Source organism: Chiloscyllium plagiosum, unplaced genomic scaffold, assembly GCF_037043375.1.
Source record: "Chiloscyllium plagiosum isolate Xiang-an unplaced genomic scaffold, Cpla_swu_hap1 HiC_scaffold_19, whole genome shotgun sequence".
NCBI lineage: Eukaryota > Metazoa > Chordata > Chondrichthyes > Orectolobiformes > Hemiscylliidae > Chiloscyllium > Chiloscyllium plagiosum.
Genome location: NW_028270157.1, coordinates 24,838,607 through 24,857,801, shown reverse-complemented (window position 1 = coordinate 24,857,801; position 19,195 = coordinate 24,838,607). Strand labels below are relative to the sequence as shown.

At 42.1% G+C, this 19,195-nt stretch overlaps 1 protein-coding gene across 4 annotated transcripts in view; it reads left to right on the top strand.

The window, feature by feature from the left end:
- lrriq1 (leucine-rich repeats and IQ motif containing 1) overlaps nt 1–19,195 on the top strand; it is a 183,316-nt gene that overhangs the window by 59,113 nt on the left and 105,008 nt on the right. For all 4 annotated transcript variants that reach the window (XM_087997145.1, XM_087997146.1, XM_043709694.2 and 1 more), the window contains exon 14: nt 1,779–1,872. In XM_087997145.1, the coding sequence (XP_087853271.1) occupies nt 1,779–1,872 (94 nt within the window). The remainder of the gene's footprint in view (nt 1–1,778; nt 1,873–19,195) is intronic.

Genomic DNA, 19,195 nt, shown 5'->3' with positions numbered 1-19,195 from the left:
TGTTGACGAACAATGTACATTTTTTGTAGTTACATCTTTAATTTTGTACAGTAGGAGTGTGATCATTCATACCATGTTAAAAATCACACAACATCAGGTTATGGTCCAACAGGTTTAATTGGAAACACAGTAGCTTAAACCTGTTGGACTATAATCTGGTGTTGTGTGATTTTTAACTTTGCACACCCCAGTCCAACATCTCCAAATCATTCATACCATGGAGAGTGTATTTTCGTGTTTAACACTATTGATAAAAGCTTTTGATTCTCGAGGTGCTTCATGTGAATTTGCATGTACGCCCCATGAAAGAACATCAATTAAAAGTTTTGCAGTCACATATTCAGATTCCTTGTTCAAAAATACAATTATGTGAAATAAGATCTCTGAACTGGTTGACCAGAAAATCAGGATGATCAATACAGCTTTCTGAATGGAAAATTATATTCAAACAATCTATGTGAGATTTTGTTGAAGAATTATTCACAGTCAATAGAGAACAACAAAGATGTAGCGTAAAGTGATGTCACCATCGTCCCAGAGGATCATAGGCTGCTATTTCATCAGAATGACCAAGATGAGTGGTAGTGAGTTTAATCTGAGGGTCATCATGCCTCAAGAAAGGTATGAGGTTGAAATGATCCGACCTTCATGGTAACATCAGCCAGTGCAGGAAATGAACCCATGCTTTTGGCATCACTTTGTATTGCAATCTATCTGTTCAGCAAACTGAGCTAATCAACTCACTGATGTAGTATACTTGGATTTTTAAAACACATTTGATTAAGTGCCACATCAAGGAGGCTGGACAAATTAAAGTAGGGTATAGGGAATAACATATTAGCATGGATAAAGGGTTACCTAGCTAACCAGGAGCGGTGAATTGGGACAACTGTATCTTTGATCCATTGACAAGCTGTCACTAGTGGAGTGTCACCAGGGTAAGTGACACTTCACTTAATCCTAAATTGTTTACAGTCCAGATCAATGACTTGGATGAGGGGACTGAATGTACAATAGTTAAATTTGTTGATGATATCAAAATTTATAGAAATAAATTGTGAGGAGGAGGTGGAGAATTTGCAAAGAAATGATTAGGAAGACAGATGGAATTTTGTTATTTATGGCTGGGGAATAGAATATAGGGGCAGGGAATTGTTATTGTAGCTGGTGATATCCCACGCAGAGTATTGTGTATAGTTTTAGTCTCCTTATTTGAAAAAAAAGATATGGTTGCTTTGGAAGCAGTTCACTCAACTCATTTCAAGGATAAGGAAGGATTATGAAGGAAGGTTAAACAGGTTAGATCGATTCCCATTGGTGTTTTGAAGAATTAGAGGTGATCTTATTGAAGCATGTAAGATCTTGAAGGAAATGGATAGGGTTGGATGCCAAGAGGATATTTTCTCTTGTGCAGGGTATCAAAGATTATGGGGTGCAGACAGGAACTTGGAACTGAGACGACAACTGAATCACTTGAGACCTTATTGAATGGTGGTGGAGGCTCATAGGCCAAATGCCAACTCCCACTCCTAAATCCTATATATTTTCTGTATTTAGTCCCATATGGAAGGCAAATCTGCGGGTTTTTATCAATGTGGGGTGAATTTTCAAATCATTGTTTTCTGCTTCCTTGTGCACTGGGATAAATACTTCTCTTTGTAAAAGTCATACCCTTCAAATTATTTTTCCAACTTGTTGATTTTTCAGAACCTACATATTACTGATATGCTTTGTTTTATCTGCTTTAATCTATTTTGAATATGTTTGCTTTATCATAGATCTCAAGAGCTTCCTTTTAAGTCTTAATGGATGTCATAGACTGCTGGAATTGTTACTACATGGGAATCCACTTCAGCAAGAGTCAGGCTGGAGGTGAGCCAAACCCATTTTTCAAGCTTTGCTGTCTGACAGGCAGAATAGTTCATTGTATTGAATATAAAAGTTAAGAATGCCTCAATAAAAGTTTAAATGTCTGTAAATGTAGAATCTGTATTAAATACGTAGACTAGTGTTATAGAAAATCCTGATGTGCATACATCTGCATTATCTACATGGGAAGTTTAAACTTCTAATTGTTAGCCTTACTATGTCTGGATTGCTCTGCGATTCCTACGGCAGTGGGATCAAATGGTCAGAACTGTGCTGGCTTGGTCTTTTTAGTAATTTAGGAACGGCTGTTTTGTATCAAAGTTATTTCTTATGGATGTTTTTTCTTCCTCAGCATCTCAAAACTTGCAAGTTGTTATATGGCCCATTGGTTCTCTTTATACTGCAGAATGGTTGAATCAGCATGGAGATGGCATGAATAAGAACTTTTAAACTTACCCTTTTGAAAGATTCTTGAATCGTGACGCTAGTTCATTAGTCCTCTGCAGAACTGTCATTCAGACTTCATATCATTAACTTAAGTAAAAATTTGAAGTGATGGCGGGAATTGTTTTGAAACACTTATCCCTCAATACAGCTGACTTGGTTAGGAGAGCAAAATGCAGGCTTTATACTTGCACTTTTATCCCAGATCGCCCTAAATTATTAGTGCAGAATTTGTGCCAGATAATTCCAGATTTTCTTCCCACAGTTTTTAAATGACAATGGAGAAAAATCATTGTGTCTATTTGATTCCAAGTTTTTGGTAATTGGTACATTATGTGAATCTAAAACAGATCTAACTTTTCAGACTTAGTATGTAGGTACATCCTATTGCTATTAAGGAGCGAGTTCCATGATCTTGAGTGACAGTGTAGTGTGTAACATGAGGGGAACAGGCAGGTGACAGTGATGCCATGCTTTTGTTTCCCTTGATCTACTAGGTGATAAACGTTGTAGATTTGGAAAATGCTGCTGAAGAAACCTTGGCGAGTTGCTGCAATATTTCTTGTAGATGGTACATTAACAGGGAAAAACAGGGTGGATAAAGATAAACTATCTCCTGTTGTGGTCTAGGCCAGACCACTCAAAATATTCTTAAACAGGCAGCCCACACTGTAACTTTGCTATTTGTTTTGGTAAATTTACAGTGAAAATTACCCAGAGTAAGTTAGCTAGGCTGACTACCAGATTTTAAAACAGACAAAAATTTATTCACAAAATTACAAAATGAAACACAAAGAACAGAATATAGAATACCCACAGAACTCAGTCTATCCAAACTAGACTTAATTATGCTGTTCCAAAAATACACAACAGTCCAAATAAACAAACCCCTTAAACACAGAGTAAAATTGAAACAGGCTTAAAGGTCGAAGTTAGAAAGGCAGAAGGGGAGAGAGTTTAGCAGCCTGTTTCCACACAGCTCACTGCTGAACTGGCTCAAACAAGACATCCGCCTTTAGGACTGACCACTCCCCTTTCATTATGCAGTTCACTTCCACAATATGAAAGTTGTGGCCTAAAGTCTCATCTGTTTACATGTAAACAAAAAGGCCTCCCAATACCCTTTTCATCTCTGTACGAACACAGCTGATTCGGAGCCCGGACTGTTTTACAACCCTCTGAAAAATATCACCACAGTATCCTTGAGAAAAGGAACAGCTTTTAGGAAAAGGACCAGCTTTGTGACACCCCCCCCTTCCCCACCTTAAAAAGAATGAACCATCAATATCTGAAGATGGCTTCATTTTTAAAACCCTTCATCAAAAAAAAATCTTTTTTGTCCTCTAAAACACACAAATACACCATACTAACTATACACATGCAAACGTGCACAACTGCATTTGAATTCAGTCTGTGGCACACCCACTATCGAACACCTCCGTATCTTATTCGAGTCTCAACAACGCATCGGCATTCACGTTTTCACGACCTGCCACATGCACAATTGTCAAATTGAATGGTTGCAACAACAAGCTCCATCCAAACAGTCTGGCATTTTTGTCCTTAAATTTTCCCACAATGTCAATGGGTTATGATCAATGTATACGATTGTCTCAGATGTGTTGCTGGAAATGTAAACACTCAAATATTGTAATGCCAATACCAAACCCAGAGTCTCTTTCTCAAATGTTGAATATTTCTGTTGATGAGCATTCAAATTCCTAGAACAATACCCGTTGGGTCTTTCTATCCCCTTGTCAGCCTCCTGCAGGAGCACCGCACCAACCCTCACATCATTGGCATTGATAGCCACCTTAAAAGGCTTCATGTAATCAGGTGTGGCTAATACTAGGGCAATGGTTAACATAGTTTTTAGGCTGTCAAATGCCTTTTGACAGTCTGCTGTCCACTGAAATTTCTTATCCTTTTTTAACAATTCAGTGAGTAGAGCAGCCACACTGCTAAAATTCGGCACAAACCTTCAGTAAAATCCACTCAATCCCAGGAACCATAGTACAGGTGCACAATCTTTTAACCAAAATGCTCAGAACCAGCTGGTTTTTGGAATTCAGAATTTTTCAAATTTCAGAACAAGTGGCAGTTTGATGGTGAAATTTTTTAAAATCTTTCCAAAGAACAGACTTACTGTGAGTAAAATGGCTCTGAAACAAAATTGAGGCCTGCCAGTGCTGGGCCACACCTCCATATGTCGCATCTGAATGACACGCATCAAGTGAGTGCGGACTTGGATTAACTGTTTGCACACCAAACAACCTTGTTAATGAGAACAAAACTTCACAAGAATACCTTCAGACTTGGGAGCTTTCCGGATTTGAGGATTTCAGATAAAGGGTTGTTTACCTATACTGCTCTTTTCATCGACAGTGTGGGAAATTCCCCAATTACTTTCATTTTCGCATCCCATGGGGCCATTTGTCCGTGTCCAATAACATGGCCCAGGAAGGTGACTTGGGCTTTGGCAAATTCACTTTTAGGTAGATTTGCCACCAAGTCCGCCTTCCGAAGTCAATCAAACAAGTCCAATAAATGTTGTAAATGTTCCTTCCATGAGTGACTAAAAATCACCAGGTAATCAATATATAGTTGGAGAATCCAGCAATGATCTTATTAGTTAGTCTCTGAAATGTGGCTGGAGTGTTTTTATACCAAATGGCATGACTTTGAATTGATACAGTCCATTTGGCATTATGAAAGTTGAAATTGACTTTGCTCTTTCTGACAAAGGTACCTGCCAGTAGCACCAGAGCAAGTCCAACTTAGAAATGTAAGTTTCTTGCCCCAGTTTTTCGACACAGTCCTCCAGCCGCAGAATTGGATATCCATCAGTCTTTGTAACGGCACTATGGGTGAGCTCCAGTCACTATAATTCACTTTGATTATGCAATCTTGGAGCAAGCATTCTATCTCCTTCTGAACCTGTGCTAACTTTAAAGGGTTATGCTGATAAGCATGTTGCTTAATCAGAACAGCATTCCTAGATCTACATCATGCGCAATTAGGTTCATATTTCCCAGTTTATTTCTGCATATTTCCCAAAGTGATGATAATAACTCTTTCAGGTCATTTTTGATTTTCTTGTGGAAGGTAACTCAATAATTTATCCCAATTTTTGACAACTTCCTTATTGTCCAATTTGATGTGAACAATGTCCCATTCAGAATCCTTGAACTTGATTCTTCTTTGTGGGTTGTAATCATAAACACCTCCTCTTGCTTTCCTTCGCTGTCAAAATACCTTTTGAGTATATTCACATAACACACTCTGAGATTTCTACCTGTCTGGAGTCCCTATCAAGTAGTTCACCTCACTCAATTTCCTCGATTTGATAAGGTCCACGAAACCTTGCTTTTAAAGGTTCACCTAATACTGGAGGTAACACCGTATCCCCAATAACAAAATTGCGAATTTTTGATTTCTTATTCACTTCCTGTTTCATTGTATGCTGCGTTACTTTTAAATTATTTAGCCAACTCCCCAGCTCTATTTAGTCATTCTCTAAAATTCGACACGTAGTCCAAATGGGTGGTCTCTAAATTCTGACTTATTAATTTCTCCTTAATCAATTTTAACAGTCCTCTTACTTCATGCCCAAAAGTTAATTCAAACAGACTGAATTTGGTCGATTCATTTGGTGCATCTGATTGCAAATAGCACAAATGGAACTCCCTTATCCCAATCATCTGGATAGTCCTGACTATCCAGTGTTTGATGCCACCTTTTGAGCGCTCCCTGTGATTCAGGATGGTACGCAGTAGATTTGAATTGTTTTATTCCCAAGCTATCCATAAACTCCTTGAATAGTTTGGATGTGAAGTTTGACGCTTGATCTGACTGGATCTCTATTGGCAGTCCATATCTAGTAAAAAATTTAAATAATCCTTCTACAACCCTTTTAGCTGTGACATTGTGTAATAGGATTGCCTCTGGAAATCTAATCGACATATCCATTATTGTTAATAAATACTTATTCCCACTTTTTGTTTGAGGTAGGGGACCTTTGCAATCAACCAAGAAGGTGCACGTTTTATTACTGCCTGTGGTTTTCTGATTGGCTGACATGTATGACACATCTAGCAAAATTCAACTTCATCCATGTGTAATCCAGGCCAGTAAAAATATCTTTGTATTTTAGCCTGTGTTTTCTTCACTCCTAAATGATCTCTAAGTGGTTGCTCATGTGCCACTCACAGCACCTCCACTCTGTACTCTATTGGCAAAATAATCTGATGAACTTCTGCCCATCTCTCATCTGCTGGAATGTGTGATGGTCTCCATTTCCTCATTAAGACACCATTTGTTAAGTAATAACACACAGGGATGCATTCACTCTCCTTCTCTGTATTGCCTTTTGATACAACTGTTTTATGTTCTCATCGTTCTGCTGTAACCCAATAAGCTTAGCAGAGCTAAGATACTTGCGTTTTTAACATTTGGCTTCTTCTCTGTCCCACTTATCTGATCAAAAACAGTCTCTGATAATACTATTTCATCTCCCTTATCTGTGCCTTTTGATCTCTCCTGCTTCAGCTTGTGACTCTGCGATCTTGTTACTATGCAATCAGGGATGTTTCCTGAATAAATATTCTGCATTTCTTCAGTTGCCTGCACCTCCACTGGCTTTTCAACTAGAGTAGGCAGCATGTTTACCGGTGAATCAGCTATATCATTTGCAAGGACAAATTGTATTCCTAGAGCTGAGAGTTTGTCCAGTACGCCGACCACAAATTCTCTACACTTTTCTGGACAGTCTAGCCGCACTTTACATAATTGAGCGCTTTTTGTCTCACCGTGAACTCCTGTTACCAGAACCTTTTCTGGCAGTAGTCCTCCAGAAGTACGTATCACTTCATCCTTCAACATCACAAACTGAGCGGATCCTGTGTCCCTTAATATTGTAACTTCTTTGCCTGTTACTCCTGACTTATGTGAATAAACTTTAATCTTGCATGTATATTTTTTAAGCAGATCTGGCATTTCCTCTTTAATCAACCTCTGATACAACTTTCTATCTTCTGTTGGGCTTTCTGTTACCATGCCAACTAAACTTACAGGCTTGTTCTGTTTTCCTACATCTGGCTTTCTCCTAGCACACCAACACTGTGATTCATGTGCCCACTTTATTACAAAGAAAACACCAGAGCTTTTTACCTTCTTTGTCCCCTTCAAGGGTTTCCTTCTTACCCTGTGGTAAGTTCCCCTTATGATCTTCACTGTGATCTACCTTTCCGTTTCCACGTGAGGATTTCTCTTTGTTCCAATTTCTATCCCTCATGGACTGAAATTGATTCTGGAAGCCAAACCATGTTTTATGGACCAATTCATAGTCATCAGCCACTTCAGCTGCTAACCTTGCCAGTTTAACTCTCTGGCCTTCCACACTAAGCTTACCTTCAGCCTTTATCTCCAGATTTCCCTGTTTAAGTGTAAATTTCTGAAGTTCAAACTCTCCTTTTTTCCTTCTCTTCTGCTAGAGTCCTTTGTTCTCTTTCTTTGTCTTCTGCTTTTAATTGTAACTCAAACTGTTTCATTTCTGCTGCCCTTTTCTTCTCTCTCGCCTCTAACTCAAGCTGCTTCATTTGCAATTGAAATCTTGCCATATGTATCAATCCTGATGGTGTTTCCAGCAAATTTAAATGCTGAGCTACTGCTGAAATCATCACATCCTTCCTCACATTAGGAAGTAGCTTCAATACCAGCTTGTCTACTAACTCGTGCAGTTTGGTCTTCTTCACCTTCTGTAAAATCTCCAAAGTCACCTTGTCCACCTCCAGAAAACTCTTGGTGACTGAAAGAGCCATTGCTATCCCAAGCTTTGTCTACCCAACCAAACCAACATCTGAAATAAAGACACTATCACTTACCACTCACTGATTACATCCCGGATGAGCCCCCAATCAGTTATGGACTAGGACAAACCACTTGTTACATTCTGAAGCAGGCAATCCAGACTGTAACATTGCTATTTGTTTTGGTAACTGTACAGTGAAAATTACCCAGAGTAAGTTAGTTAGGTTGACTACAGGTTTTAAAACCGACAAAAATGGATTCACAAAATTACAGAATGAAACACAAAGAACAGAATATAGAATACCCACAGAACTCAGTCTATCCAAACTAGACTTAGTTATGCTGTTCCAAAAATACACAACAGTCCTAATAAATAAAACCCTTTAAACACAGAGTAAAAATGAAAAATAGACTTAAAGGTTGAAGTTAGAAAGGCAGAAGGAGAGAGAGTTTAGCAGCCTGTTTCCACACAGCTCACTGCTGAACTGACTCAAACAAAACTTCAGCTTTTTGGACTGACCACTCCCCTTTCATTATGCAGGTCACTTCCACAACATGAAAGCTGTGGCCTAAAGTCTCATCTGTTTATATATAAACGAAAAGGCCTCCAAATACCCTTTTCATCTCTGTACGAACCCAGCTGATTCGGAGCCTGGGTTGTTTTATGACTCATTCCCCCTCCCCCCCCCCCCCGCCCTGTAAAAAATCAAGGACACAGTATCCTTGAGAAAAGGAACAGCTTTTAGAAAAAGGACCAGCTTTGTGACACTCCACTGTTTGAAAATTCTAAAACCACAAGGCATAGTCTAAGAACTAGGGCCAGACCATTCAAGAGGGATGCTAGAAAGTACACATACAAAGAGTTGTGGAGGTTTGGAACTCTCTTCCTCAAATGGTGGTCGATTTGATGCTCATTCAATTGTTAAGTTTAAGTCTAAGATAGACACTTTTTTATTAAGCAAGGATAGCAAAAGATATGGGTCGAAGGCTCACATATGGAGTTAGGCTACAGTTCAGTCATAATCTTATTGAATGGTGGAGCAGGCCTGAGGGGCTGAATGGCCTACTGCTCCTCTTATGTTCCTATGTTACTCTCAGTGGCTGTGGTTTGTCTGTGGTGAAGGGAGTAAATGGTGAAGGTGTTGGATGGGATGTCAAGAAACCTAGTTACTTTGATGTGGTTAATGTTGAACTTCTGAACTGTTGTTGGAGCTACACTCATCCAGGGTGTGTGTATTCATTGCACTTTTCAACTGTTTTTTGTAGATTACAGTCAGGCTTTGAAGAATCGAGAAATTAGTTTCTCACTGCTCTTGTGGGCACTGTATGTAAATGGCTAGTCCATTTAATTTTTTGTTCATTAGCAAACCTAGGATATTGATAATTCAGTGATGTAATGTAGTGAATGTCAAGGGGTAAGTGTTTTGATTCTGTCTAAACTGAAATGGGCATTGCCTGGCACTAAGCAACCGAAGTTGCATGTGTAAAGAATTGCTTCACAATCTGACAAATTGGAAACCGAGCTGCAAACCAAGCAATCACCAATGAACATCCCTACTTCTCACCCTATGAATGTAGAAATCTTATTGATATAGCAACTAAAGATGCTTCAGCTTGTAATATTAAACATCCTGAGATGGGCTGTCTTGTAGCAGAGTCGGAGTGTCCCGACCATTGGATGGGAGGCCTGGGTTCAAGACCTACCTGTGCTAGAGGTATGTAATAACATCTCTGGGACAGATTGGTTCGGAAAAATAGGTTAATATCCTGAAGGAGGCCCTCTTGTGGCACAGTAGTAGAGTCCCTGTCCCTGAACTAAGAAGCCTGAGTTCAAGTCCTATCTGCTTCAGAGGTGTGTAATAACATCTGAGACAGAATGATTAGGAAAAATAACTTTTTAAAATATTAAATATCCTGAGGATCTCCTGTGAAGATATCTGAGCTGAGCTGTTTGGCTCCAACAAGTACACTGTCTTCCTTTTGTGGATCAGTGGTGCTGGAAGAGCACAGCAATTCAGGCAGCATCCGAGGACAGGCAAAATCGATGTTTCGGGCAAAAGCCCTTCATCAGGAATAAAGGCAGAGAGCCTGAAGCGTGGAGAGATAAGCTAGAGGAGGGTGGGGGTGGGGAGAGAGTGGCATAGAGTACAATAGGTCAGTGGGGAAGGAGCTGGGCAGGTCGGACAAGTCCGGACAGGTCAGGGGATCGAGTTACTGGAGGTTAGAAGCTAGGATGAGGTGGGGGAAGGGGAAATGAGGAAACTGTTGAAATCCACATTGATGCCCTGGGGTTGAAGTGTTCCGAGGCGGAAGATGAGGCGTTCTTCCTCCAGGCGTCTGGTGGTGAGGGAGCGGTGGTGGAGGAGGCCCAGCACCTCCATATCCTCGGCAGAGTGGGAGGGGGAGTTGAAATGTTGAGCCACTGGGCGATTTGGTTGATTGGTGCGGGTGTCTCGGAGATGTTCCCTAAAGCGCTCTGCTAGGAGGCGCCCAGTCTCCCCAATGTAGAGGAGACCGCATCGGGAGCAACGGATACAATAGATGATATTAGTGGATGTGCAGGTAAAACTTTGATGGATGTGGAAAGCTCCTTTGGGGCCTTGGATAGAGGTGAGGGAGGAGGTGTGGGCGCAGGTTTTACAGTTCCTGCGGTGGCAGGGGAAAGTGCCAGGATTGGAGGGTGGGTCGTAGGGGGGCGTGGACCTGACCAGGTAGTCACGGAGGGAACGGTCTTTGCGGAAGGCGGAGAGGGGTGGGGAGGGAAATATATCCCTGGTGGTGGGGTCTGTTTGGAGGTGGCGGAAATGTCGGCGGATGATTTGGTTTATGCGAAGGTTGGTAGGGTGGAAGGTGAGCTCCAGGGGCGTTCTGTTCTTGTTGCGGTTGGAGGGGTTGGGTCTGAGGGCGGAGGTGCGGGATGTGGATGAGATGCATTGGAGGGCATCTTTAACCACGTGGGAAGGGAAATTGCGGTCTCTAAAGAAGGAGGCCATCTGGTGTGTTCTATGGTGGAACCGCTCCTCCTGGGAGCAGATGTGGCGGAGGCGGAGGAATTGGGAATACGGGATGGCATTTTTGCAAGAGGTAGGGTGGGAAGAGGTGTAATCCAGGTAGCTGTGGGAGTCGGTGGGTTTGTAGAAGATGTCAGTGTCAAGTCGGTCGTCACTGATGGAGATGGAGAGGTCCAGGAAGGGGAGGGAGGTTTCAGAGATGGTCCAGGTAAATTTAAGGTCAGGGTGGAATGTGTTGGTGAAGTTGATGAATTGCTCAACCTCCTCGCGGGAGCACGAGGTGGCGCCAATGCAGTCATCAATGTAGCGGCCCCCAACGCCTCATCTTCACCATGGATATCCAATCCCTCTACACCTCCATCCGCCATGACCATCGCCTCCAAGCCCTCCGTTTTTTCCTCTCCAGACGTTCCCAACAGTACCCCTCCACCGACACTCTCATTCGTTTGGCCAAACTGGTCCTCACTCTTAACAATTTCTCCTTTGAATCCTCCCACTTCCTCCAGACCAAAGGGGTAGCCATGGGCACACGTATGGCCCCAGCTATGCCTGTCTCTTTGTTGGCTACGTAGAGCAGTTGATCTTCCATAATTACACCAGCACCACTCCCCACCTCTTCCTCCGCTACATTGATGACTGCATTGGCGCCACCTCGTGCTCCCGCGAGGAGGTTGAGCAATTCATCAACTTCACCAACACATTCCACCCTGACCTTAAATTTACCTGGACCATCTCTGACACCTCCCTCCCCTTCCTGGACCTCTCCATCTCCATCAGTGACGACCGACTTGACACTGACATCTTCTACAAACCCACTGACTCCCACAGCTACCTGGATTATACCTCTTCCCACCCTACCTCTTGCAAAAATGCCATCCCGTATTCCCAATTCCTCCGCCTCCGCCGTATCTGCTCCCAGGAGGAGCGGTTCCACCATAGAATACACCAGATGGCCTCCTTCTTTAGAGACCGCAATTTCCCTTCCCACGTGGTTAAAGATGCCCTCCAATGCATCTCATCCACATCCCGCACCTCCGCCCTCAGACCCAACCCCTCCAACCGCAACAAGAACAGAACGCCCCTGGAGCTCACCTTCCACCCTACCAACCTTCGCATAAACCAAATCATCCGCCGACATTTCCACCACCTCCAAACAGACCCCACCACCAGGGATATATTTCCCTCCCCACCCCTCTCCGCCTTCCGCAAAGACCGTTCCCTCCGTGACTACCTGGTCAGGTCCACGCCCCCCCTACGACCCACCCTCCAATCCTGGCACTTTCCCCTGCCACCGCAGGAACTGTAAAACCTGCGCCACACCTCCTCCCTCACCTCTATCCAAGGCCCCAAAGGAGCTTTCCACATCCATCAAAGTTTTACCTGCACATCCACTAATATCATCTATTGTATCCGTTGCTCCCGATGCGGTCTCCTCTACATTGGGGAGACTGGGCGCCTCCTAGCAGAGCGCTTTAGGGAACATCTCCGCACCAATCAACCAAATCGCCCAGTGGCTCAACATTTCAACTCCCCCTCCCACTCTGCCGAGGATATGGAGGTGCTGGGCCTCCTCCACCGCCGCTCCCTCACCACCAGACGCCTGGAGGAAGAACGCCTCATCTTCCGCCTCGGAACACTTCAACCCCAGGGCATCAATGTGGATTTCAACAGTTTCCTCATTTCCCCTTCTCCCACCTCATCCTAGCTTCTAACCTCCAGTAATTCGATCCCCTGACCTGTCCGGACTTGTCCGACCTGCCCAGCTCCTTTTCCACCTATCCACTCCACCCTCTCCTCCCTGACCTATCACCTTCATCTCTTTCCCCACTGACCTATTGTACTCTATGCCACTCTCTCCCCACCCCCACCCTCCTCTAGCTTATCTCTCCACGCTTCAGGCTCTCTGCCTTTATTCCTGATGAAGGGCTTTTGCCCGAAACGTCGATTTTGCCTGTCCTCGGATGCTGCCTGAATTGCTGTGCTCTTCCAGCACCACTGATCCAGAATCTGGTTTCCAGCATCTGCAGTCATTGTTTTTACCTTGTCTTCCTTTTGTGCTAGGTATGATTCCAGTCAGCTGGCTACCCCTAATCCCATCAACTTCAATTTCAAGATACCTTCTCATTCCCTCACTCAGTTAAATGCTGTGTTAGTATCAAGGCTGATCACTCTCACACAAACTTTGAAATCCAACTGTTGTTCATGTTTGACCAAAGTTATAATTAGGTTTAGAGTTGAGTGGTCTAAATGGAACCAAAACTGAGCTTAGTGAGGAGGGTTTGCTTAGCCAAGTGCAACTTGATAACCCAGTTGACAATATTTTCCACCACTTTACTAATGGACAGATCTGAAAAAAAGTCACTGGACTAAAAATATAATCTCTGTTTTCTCTCCACTGATACTACCAGACCTGCTGAGTTTCTTCAGCAATTTCTGTTTTTGTCTAAGACTTTTAAAATTGAAGCATTTTCACATGGGGAAGATCAATGAGCATGGGAATGATACGTAAATGAGATTTGAAGGTAAGACATGGGCAACAGAGTTTTGGACGAGCAACACTTTATACAGGTGGAATACAGACAGCTGCCTAAGAGAGGATTAGAACAATCAAGACTATTCATAACAGAAGCAGAAATGCGAATCTGAGCAGAAATTGAACTAAGGTAGGTCATGGTTAAGTGATGTTACATGGGTGGAAGTGGTCAGTTTTAGTGATTGTTTGGGTCAAACACAACATCAAGGTTATCATCAGTTTTGTTCAATTTTAAAACAATTGCTGAGATGGAAAGAGCAAGGACCAAAGACAGTTAAGCCACTACAATAGTTAGTTGCAACAAAGTTCAGTTCAGCCGCTCTCTATTATCAGACAAGTAGTGTCACAAATTAAAGACAGTTGATAGATGCACCGAGCTTGTGAGACCATGCCAATTGGCATCGACATATATGTGTAATGAGATGCTGTGTTTTAGGACAGTATAACTGAGAGAAGCATGTGAGTGAGAAATAGAAGGGGGGACAAGATGAGATCTCTGGGGGAACTTTAAAGGTGGCAGAATGACAATGGGAAGAGAAGCCATTGCAGTGACTCTTTGGCCATGCAAGATAATAATGGAACCTAACTAGGGTGTGGTTCCACCCACGTGGATGATAGAGGAAGTTGATATAGCAGCTGAGTTAAGGCGATAACTTATAGTTGAAGTCATAAAGAATGTCTTTTCTGACTTTAGCAAGGGCATTATCAGAACTGTGGCTAGGCTGGAAACTTGATGGCAGTAGTTTATCATAATGTTGTTTTATTTATTTGTTAATGGAGCATGGGTGTCACTGGCTAGGTCATAATTTAATGACCATTCTTAAATGCCCTTAAGGTGGTATTATGCTGCCTTGTTGAATTGCTCCAGGCGAGGCATAGAGGTAGTAATCATGTCACTGGACGAGTAATGTAGATCCTTCGACTATCGTTCTGTGGAGCTAGGTTTGCATGAAAGTAAAGCTGTTGATGAAATCTGAATTGAAATCAATAAAAGCGACTGCAAAAAAAAAATCTGAAGGTATAAGACCATCAGATTTAAAAGCAGAATTAAGTCAGTTGGCCCATTGAATGTACTCTGCCATTTGATCATGGCAGCTATGTTTCTCGCCAGTCTTGTGCCTTGTCCTGTAAGCTTTGCTCCTGTTACTAGTCAAGAACCTAGCAATCTCAGTCTTAAATACACTCAGTGACTTGGACTCCCTAACCTTCTGCAGCAATGAGTTCCACAGATTCACCACCACCTGGCTGAAGAAATTCTTCCTCATCTCACTTTAGATTACATTACAATGTGTAAACATTACAGTGTGGAAACAGGCCCTTCGGCCCAACAAGTCCACACCCACCCGCCGAAGCGCAACCCACTCATACCCCTACATTTACCCAGTACCTAACACTACGGGCAATTTAGCATGGCCAATTCACCTGACCTGCACATCTTTGGATTGTGGGAGGAAACTGGAGCACAAGGAGGAAACCCACGCAGACACGGGGAGAATGTGCAAACTCCACACAGTCAGTCGCCTGAGGTGGGAATTGAACCCGGGTCTCAGGCGCTGTGAGGCAGCAGTGCTAACCACTGTGCCACCGTGCCGCCCACTTCTATATGGTCATCTCTTTACTCGGAGGCTGTGCCCTTGAGTCCTAGTCTGTCTTACTAGTGGAAGCATCTTCTTCACATTCACTCTATCCAGGCCTCTCAGTATTCTGTAAGTTTCAATGAAATCCCTCCGCATCCTTGTAAACTTCATTGAGTGCAGACCCAGAGTCCTTAACCACTCTTCATATAACAAGCCTTTTGTTCCCAGGATTATTCATATGAACCTACTTTGGGCTCCCTCTAGGGTTAACACATCTTTCCTTCGATTATGGGCTCAAAACTGCTCACAGTATTCTAAATGTGGTCTGACCAGTGCCTTCTACAGCCTTACAGTCCTAGCCTTCTCAAAATGAATGCTAACATTGTATTTGTCATCCTAACTACCAACTGAACCTGCATATTAAGCTTAAGAGAATCCTGAACTCCCAAGTCCCATTGTTCTTCAGATTTCTGAAACATTTTCCCGTTTAGAAAATAGTCTATGCCTCTATTCTTCCTACCAAAGAGCATTACCTCACACTTTCCTATTTTGTATTCCATCTGCCACTTCTTTGTCCACTCTCCTAGCCTGCTCAAGTCCTTCTCCAGCCTCTCCCTTTCTCAACAGTACCTGTTTCTTCACCTATCTTTGTTGCTGAGTTTACTGATGACACAATGTGCTCAGTAGCTTTGTCCAGAACATTAGCGTACAATGTGAATAGTTGTGGTCCAAGCACTGATCACTGCAGAACTCCACAAGTCACTGGCTGCCATCCTGAAAATGATCCCTTTATCCCTACACTCCTCTTTGCAACAGTCAGCCAATATTCGATCCATGCCAATAACTTGTGGCTAATACAATAGGCTTTGAGCTTCTTCAGCAGTCTCATGTCAAAGGCCTTCTGGAAATCCAAATAAATCACACACATTGGCTCTCCTTTGACTAACTCACTACCTCCTCAAAGAATTCTAACAGATTTGTCAAGCATGACCTCCCCCTGACTGAGCCTTGCTGATTAAGCCCTATTTTACCTTGCACTTCCAAATACTCTGCAATCTCATCCTTAATAATGGACTCTAAAATCTTACCAATTGCACAAAATCAGACCAACCAGCTTATAATTTCATGTCATCTTCCTCCCTCCCTTCTTAAACACGAATGTTACCTTAGCATTTCTAGTCCTCTGGGACCCTCCCTGACTCCAATGATTCCTGAAGGATCACCACCAATGACTGTACAGCACCTCAGCTATCTCCTTCAGAACTCCATCCAGGGAGATTTATTCACCTTCAGATCTTTCAGCTTCCCTAGCACCTTCTTCTTAGCGATGGCCACTACACTCACACCTGCGCCTGACTCTTGAAGTTCTGGTGTGCTACTGGTGTCTTTCACCATGAAAACTGATGCAAGCTATTAAGCTCTTCTGCCATTTCTTAGTTCCCCATCAGCAACGGGGCGCACTTTATAACCGTGTTTTCCTTAGTGGTGAGCTCAAACTCCCAAGACCCCAAAGTTCTGACCTAGTTCACAGGGAGAGGAAGGTGTGAGGTGACAGTGCATTGGGACCACAAGGATATTGTGTTACCATAGTTTTACCATACCATAGGGACTGCTCTCTCATTAGAAAGAAGCAACTGGTGGTGATTTAAACTGAGGGCCGCCAGACCTCAGGTGAGGGAAGAGGTCGAGAAGGAGAGTCCTTCATGGTAACCTCAATCCAGTGATGGGAATTGATCCCACGCTGTTGACAATACACTGCTCTGCAAACCAACAATCCAACCAATTGAGCTAAACCGATTCCGAACCACAAGGGTAGAAAGCCTGATTAAAGTTTCTGTAATTAAAACTATTGTCTTTAGATTCTAATAGTGTTTAATCTGGCTAATACTATATAGTTGATTGTATTAAGTTTCCAGTTTATTGCATTTACCTGTATTTCTTGTGTTTTACTTACCTTTTGTAAATAGGCACAGATTCTTTTTTTCTTCCCTCAAACATCTGTCTACTGCCTTCTTTATTTCACATTTCCTAAATATGTCCAATGCCCAGAACGACTGATCTGGGGGTGATTCGAGCTACTTAAAAATCAGAAAATAACTGATTGCAAACCAGAACCGTATAAGCCCCATCACCTGAGAGTGATGTCCTAGGCTCAACCATCTTTACTTGTTTTGCCAATGACCTTCCTTCCATCATAAGGTCAGAAATTGGGATGTTTATTGTTGATTCACACAATGTTTAACACCACTTGTAATTGTTCAGATGCGAAAGTATTTCCATGCCTGTTTGCACCAACACATGTACAACAAGGAGGCTTGGGTTGAAAAGCAGCAAGTAGCGTTTGCATCACACAAATGACAGACAATGATCTTCTCCAATATGATTCAAGAAGCTTGACATTATCCCCAAGACAAAGCAGCAAGCTTGATGATATCCATCTACTACCTTCACCATTTAGTCTCTTCACACCAATATATAGTGGCAGCACAGTTTACAAGATGGTTCTGTAAGATGCACTGCAGCAATGCATCCCAAGGACTGCAGCGGTTCAAGAACATAGCTCACTAACAACCTTCTTCACCAGACAATTAGAATTGGGCCAAAAATGCTGGACTAGCCAGCAGTACTACATGCCATGAAACTTTACACGTGTGGAAATGTTGAGAAAGATTTTCCAGGATAGAGGTTATGATAGTAGCTTTGAAAAGAGGAGTTAAGGAAAACTTAGACTGGAAAATTAAATTTACATAAAACATTGTAGGTTCTCTTTGACAAAGTCAACACAGCATAAAGCTTTGACATAATGTTTAAGTATGAATCAGTAAATTACTGGCCATTACAATGTTGCGGAATACTGTCCCACTATCTAGTTAAACATTATCAATCTAATAATTAGTTCTAAACTTTCTATTGTGAAGAAGGGTCACTGAATCCAGAATTCTCTCCACAGATGCTGCCAGACATACTGAATTTTTCAAGCAATTTCTGTTTTTGTTAGTACTAACTTGGTTTCCAGATTCATTTAGTCATGTTACTTCCACAACAGTATAAGGAAAATAAGTTGGTCCGAGAAATTCATGGAACACTATGAATAATATTGAATTGGAACATTATTATGTGTTACTTCTTACTGTGGTATTTAACTTGATAACCTTGCAAGTTGCATATGATGCTGAGGATCTCACATGCATACACAGATAAAGAATAGAAAAAAATTAGAGTTGCATTGGCCACTCATGCTTATTCAACAGACAGAAATGAGAACTTTATTTGGCGATTGTGTGACACAAAGTTCTATTTGTACACACCTGAACGAATAGTTGCTGCGTATGAGTTGACATTCAGTTGATTAAATTGCATAATGAGATACTGAAATCTGAAATGTTTTGCTGTTTGTTGAACAGTGTATGAAATGGTTTGACAATTGTTTACTTCTTCTTCTTAGTGTGTCCTTCTGAAAGTAAAGCATGTGAAATGTACATTTTAATAGCAAAATGTCACTAATGCAGGACATAATATTTCCTGGTATTTTTCATTTTAGGGAGTGTTAAGTTGGCATGGAGATGAAAGTACCATACATGTGGGAACTGATATCATTCAGGGTCATGGAATAGGGTTATTTAAAGTTCATAATCAGAACTCATTATGAGCATTTGGCTTAAATGTGCAATCAACAGTACAACCCACAGATCACTGCTGTCATAGGGCAACCTGACTGAACATAGTTCTTGGATAAATTAATCATGACTATTTTATTGCCGCTTGTTACATATAGCAGGAACCTTCCACTTCTTACCACATGCAGGGAATTTTTGAATACCAATGTGATAGGAACCAGGTAGCACTGACGCATAGATTTATAAACTGATTGCATTTCTGTTGAGAATAGAGTTACATTGAACATATTAGTAAATACTTTAATTTATATAAGTTTTTTTAGTTTCCTCATTAGG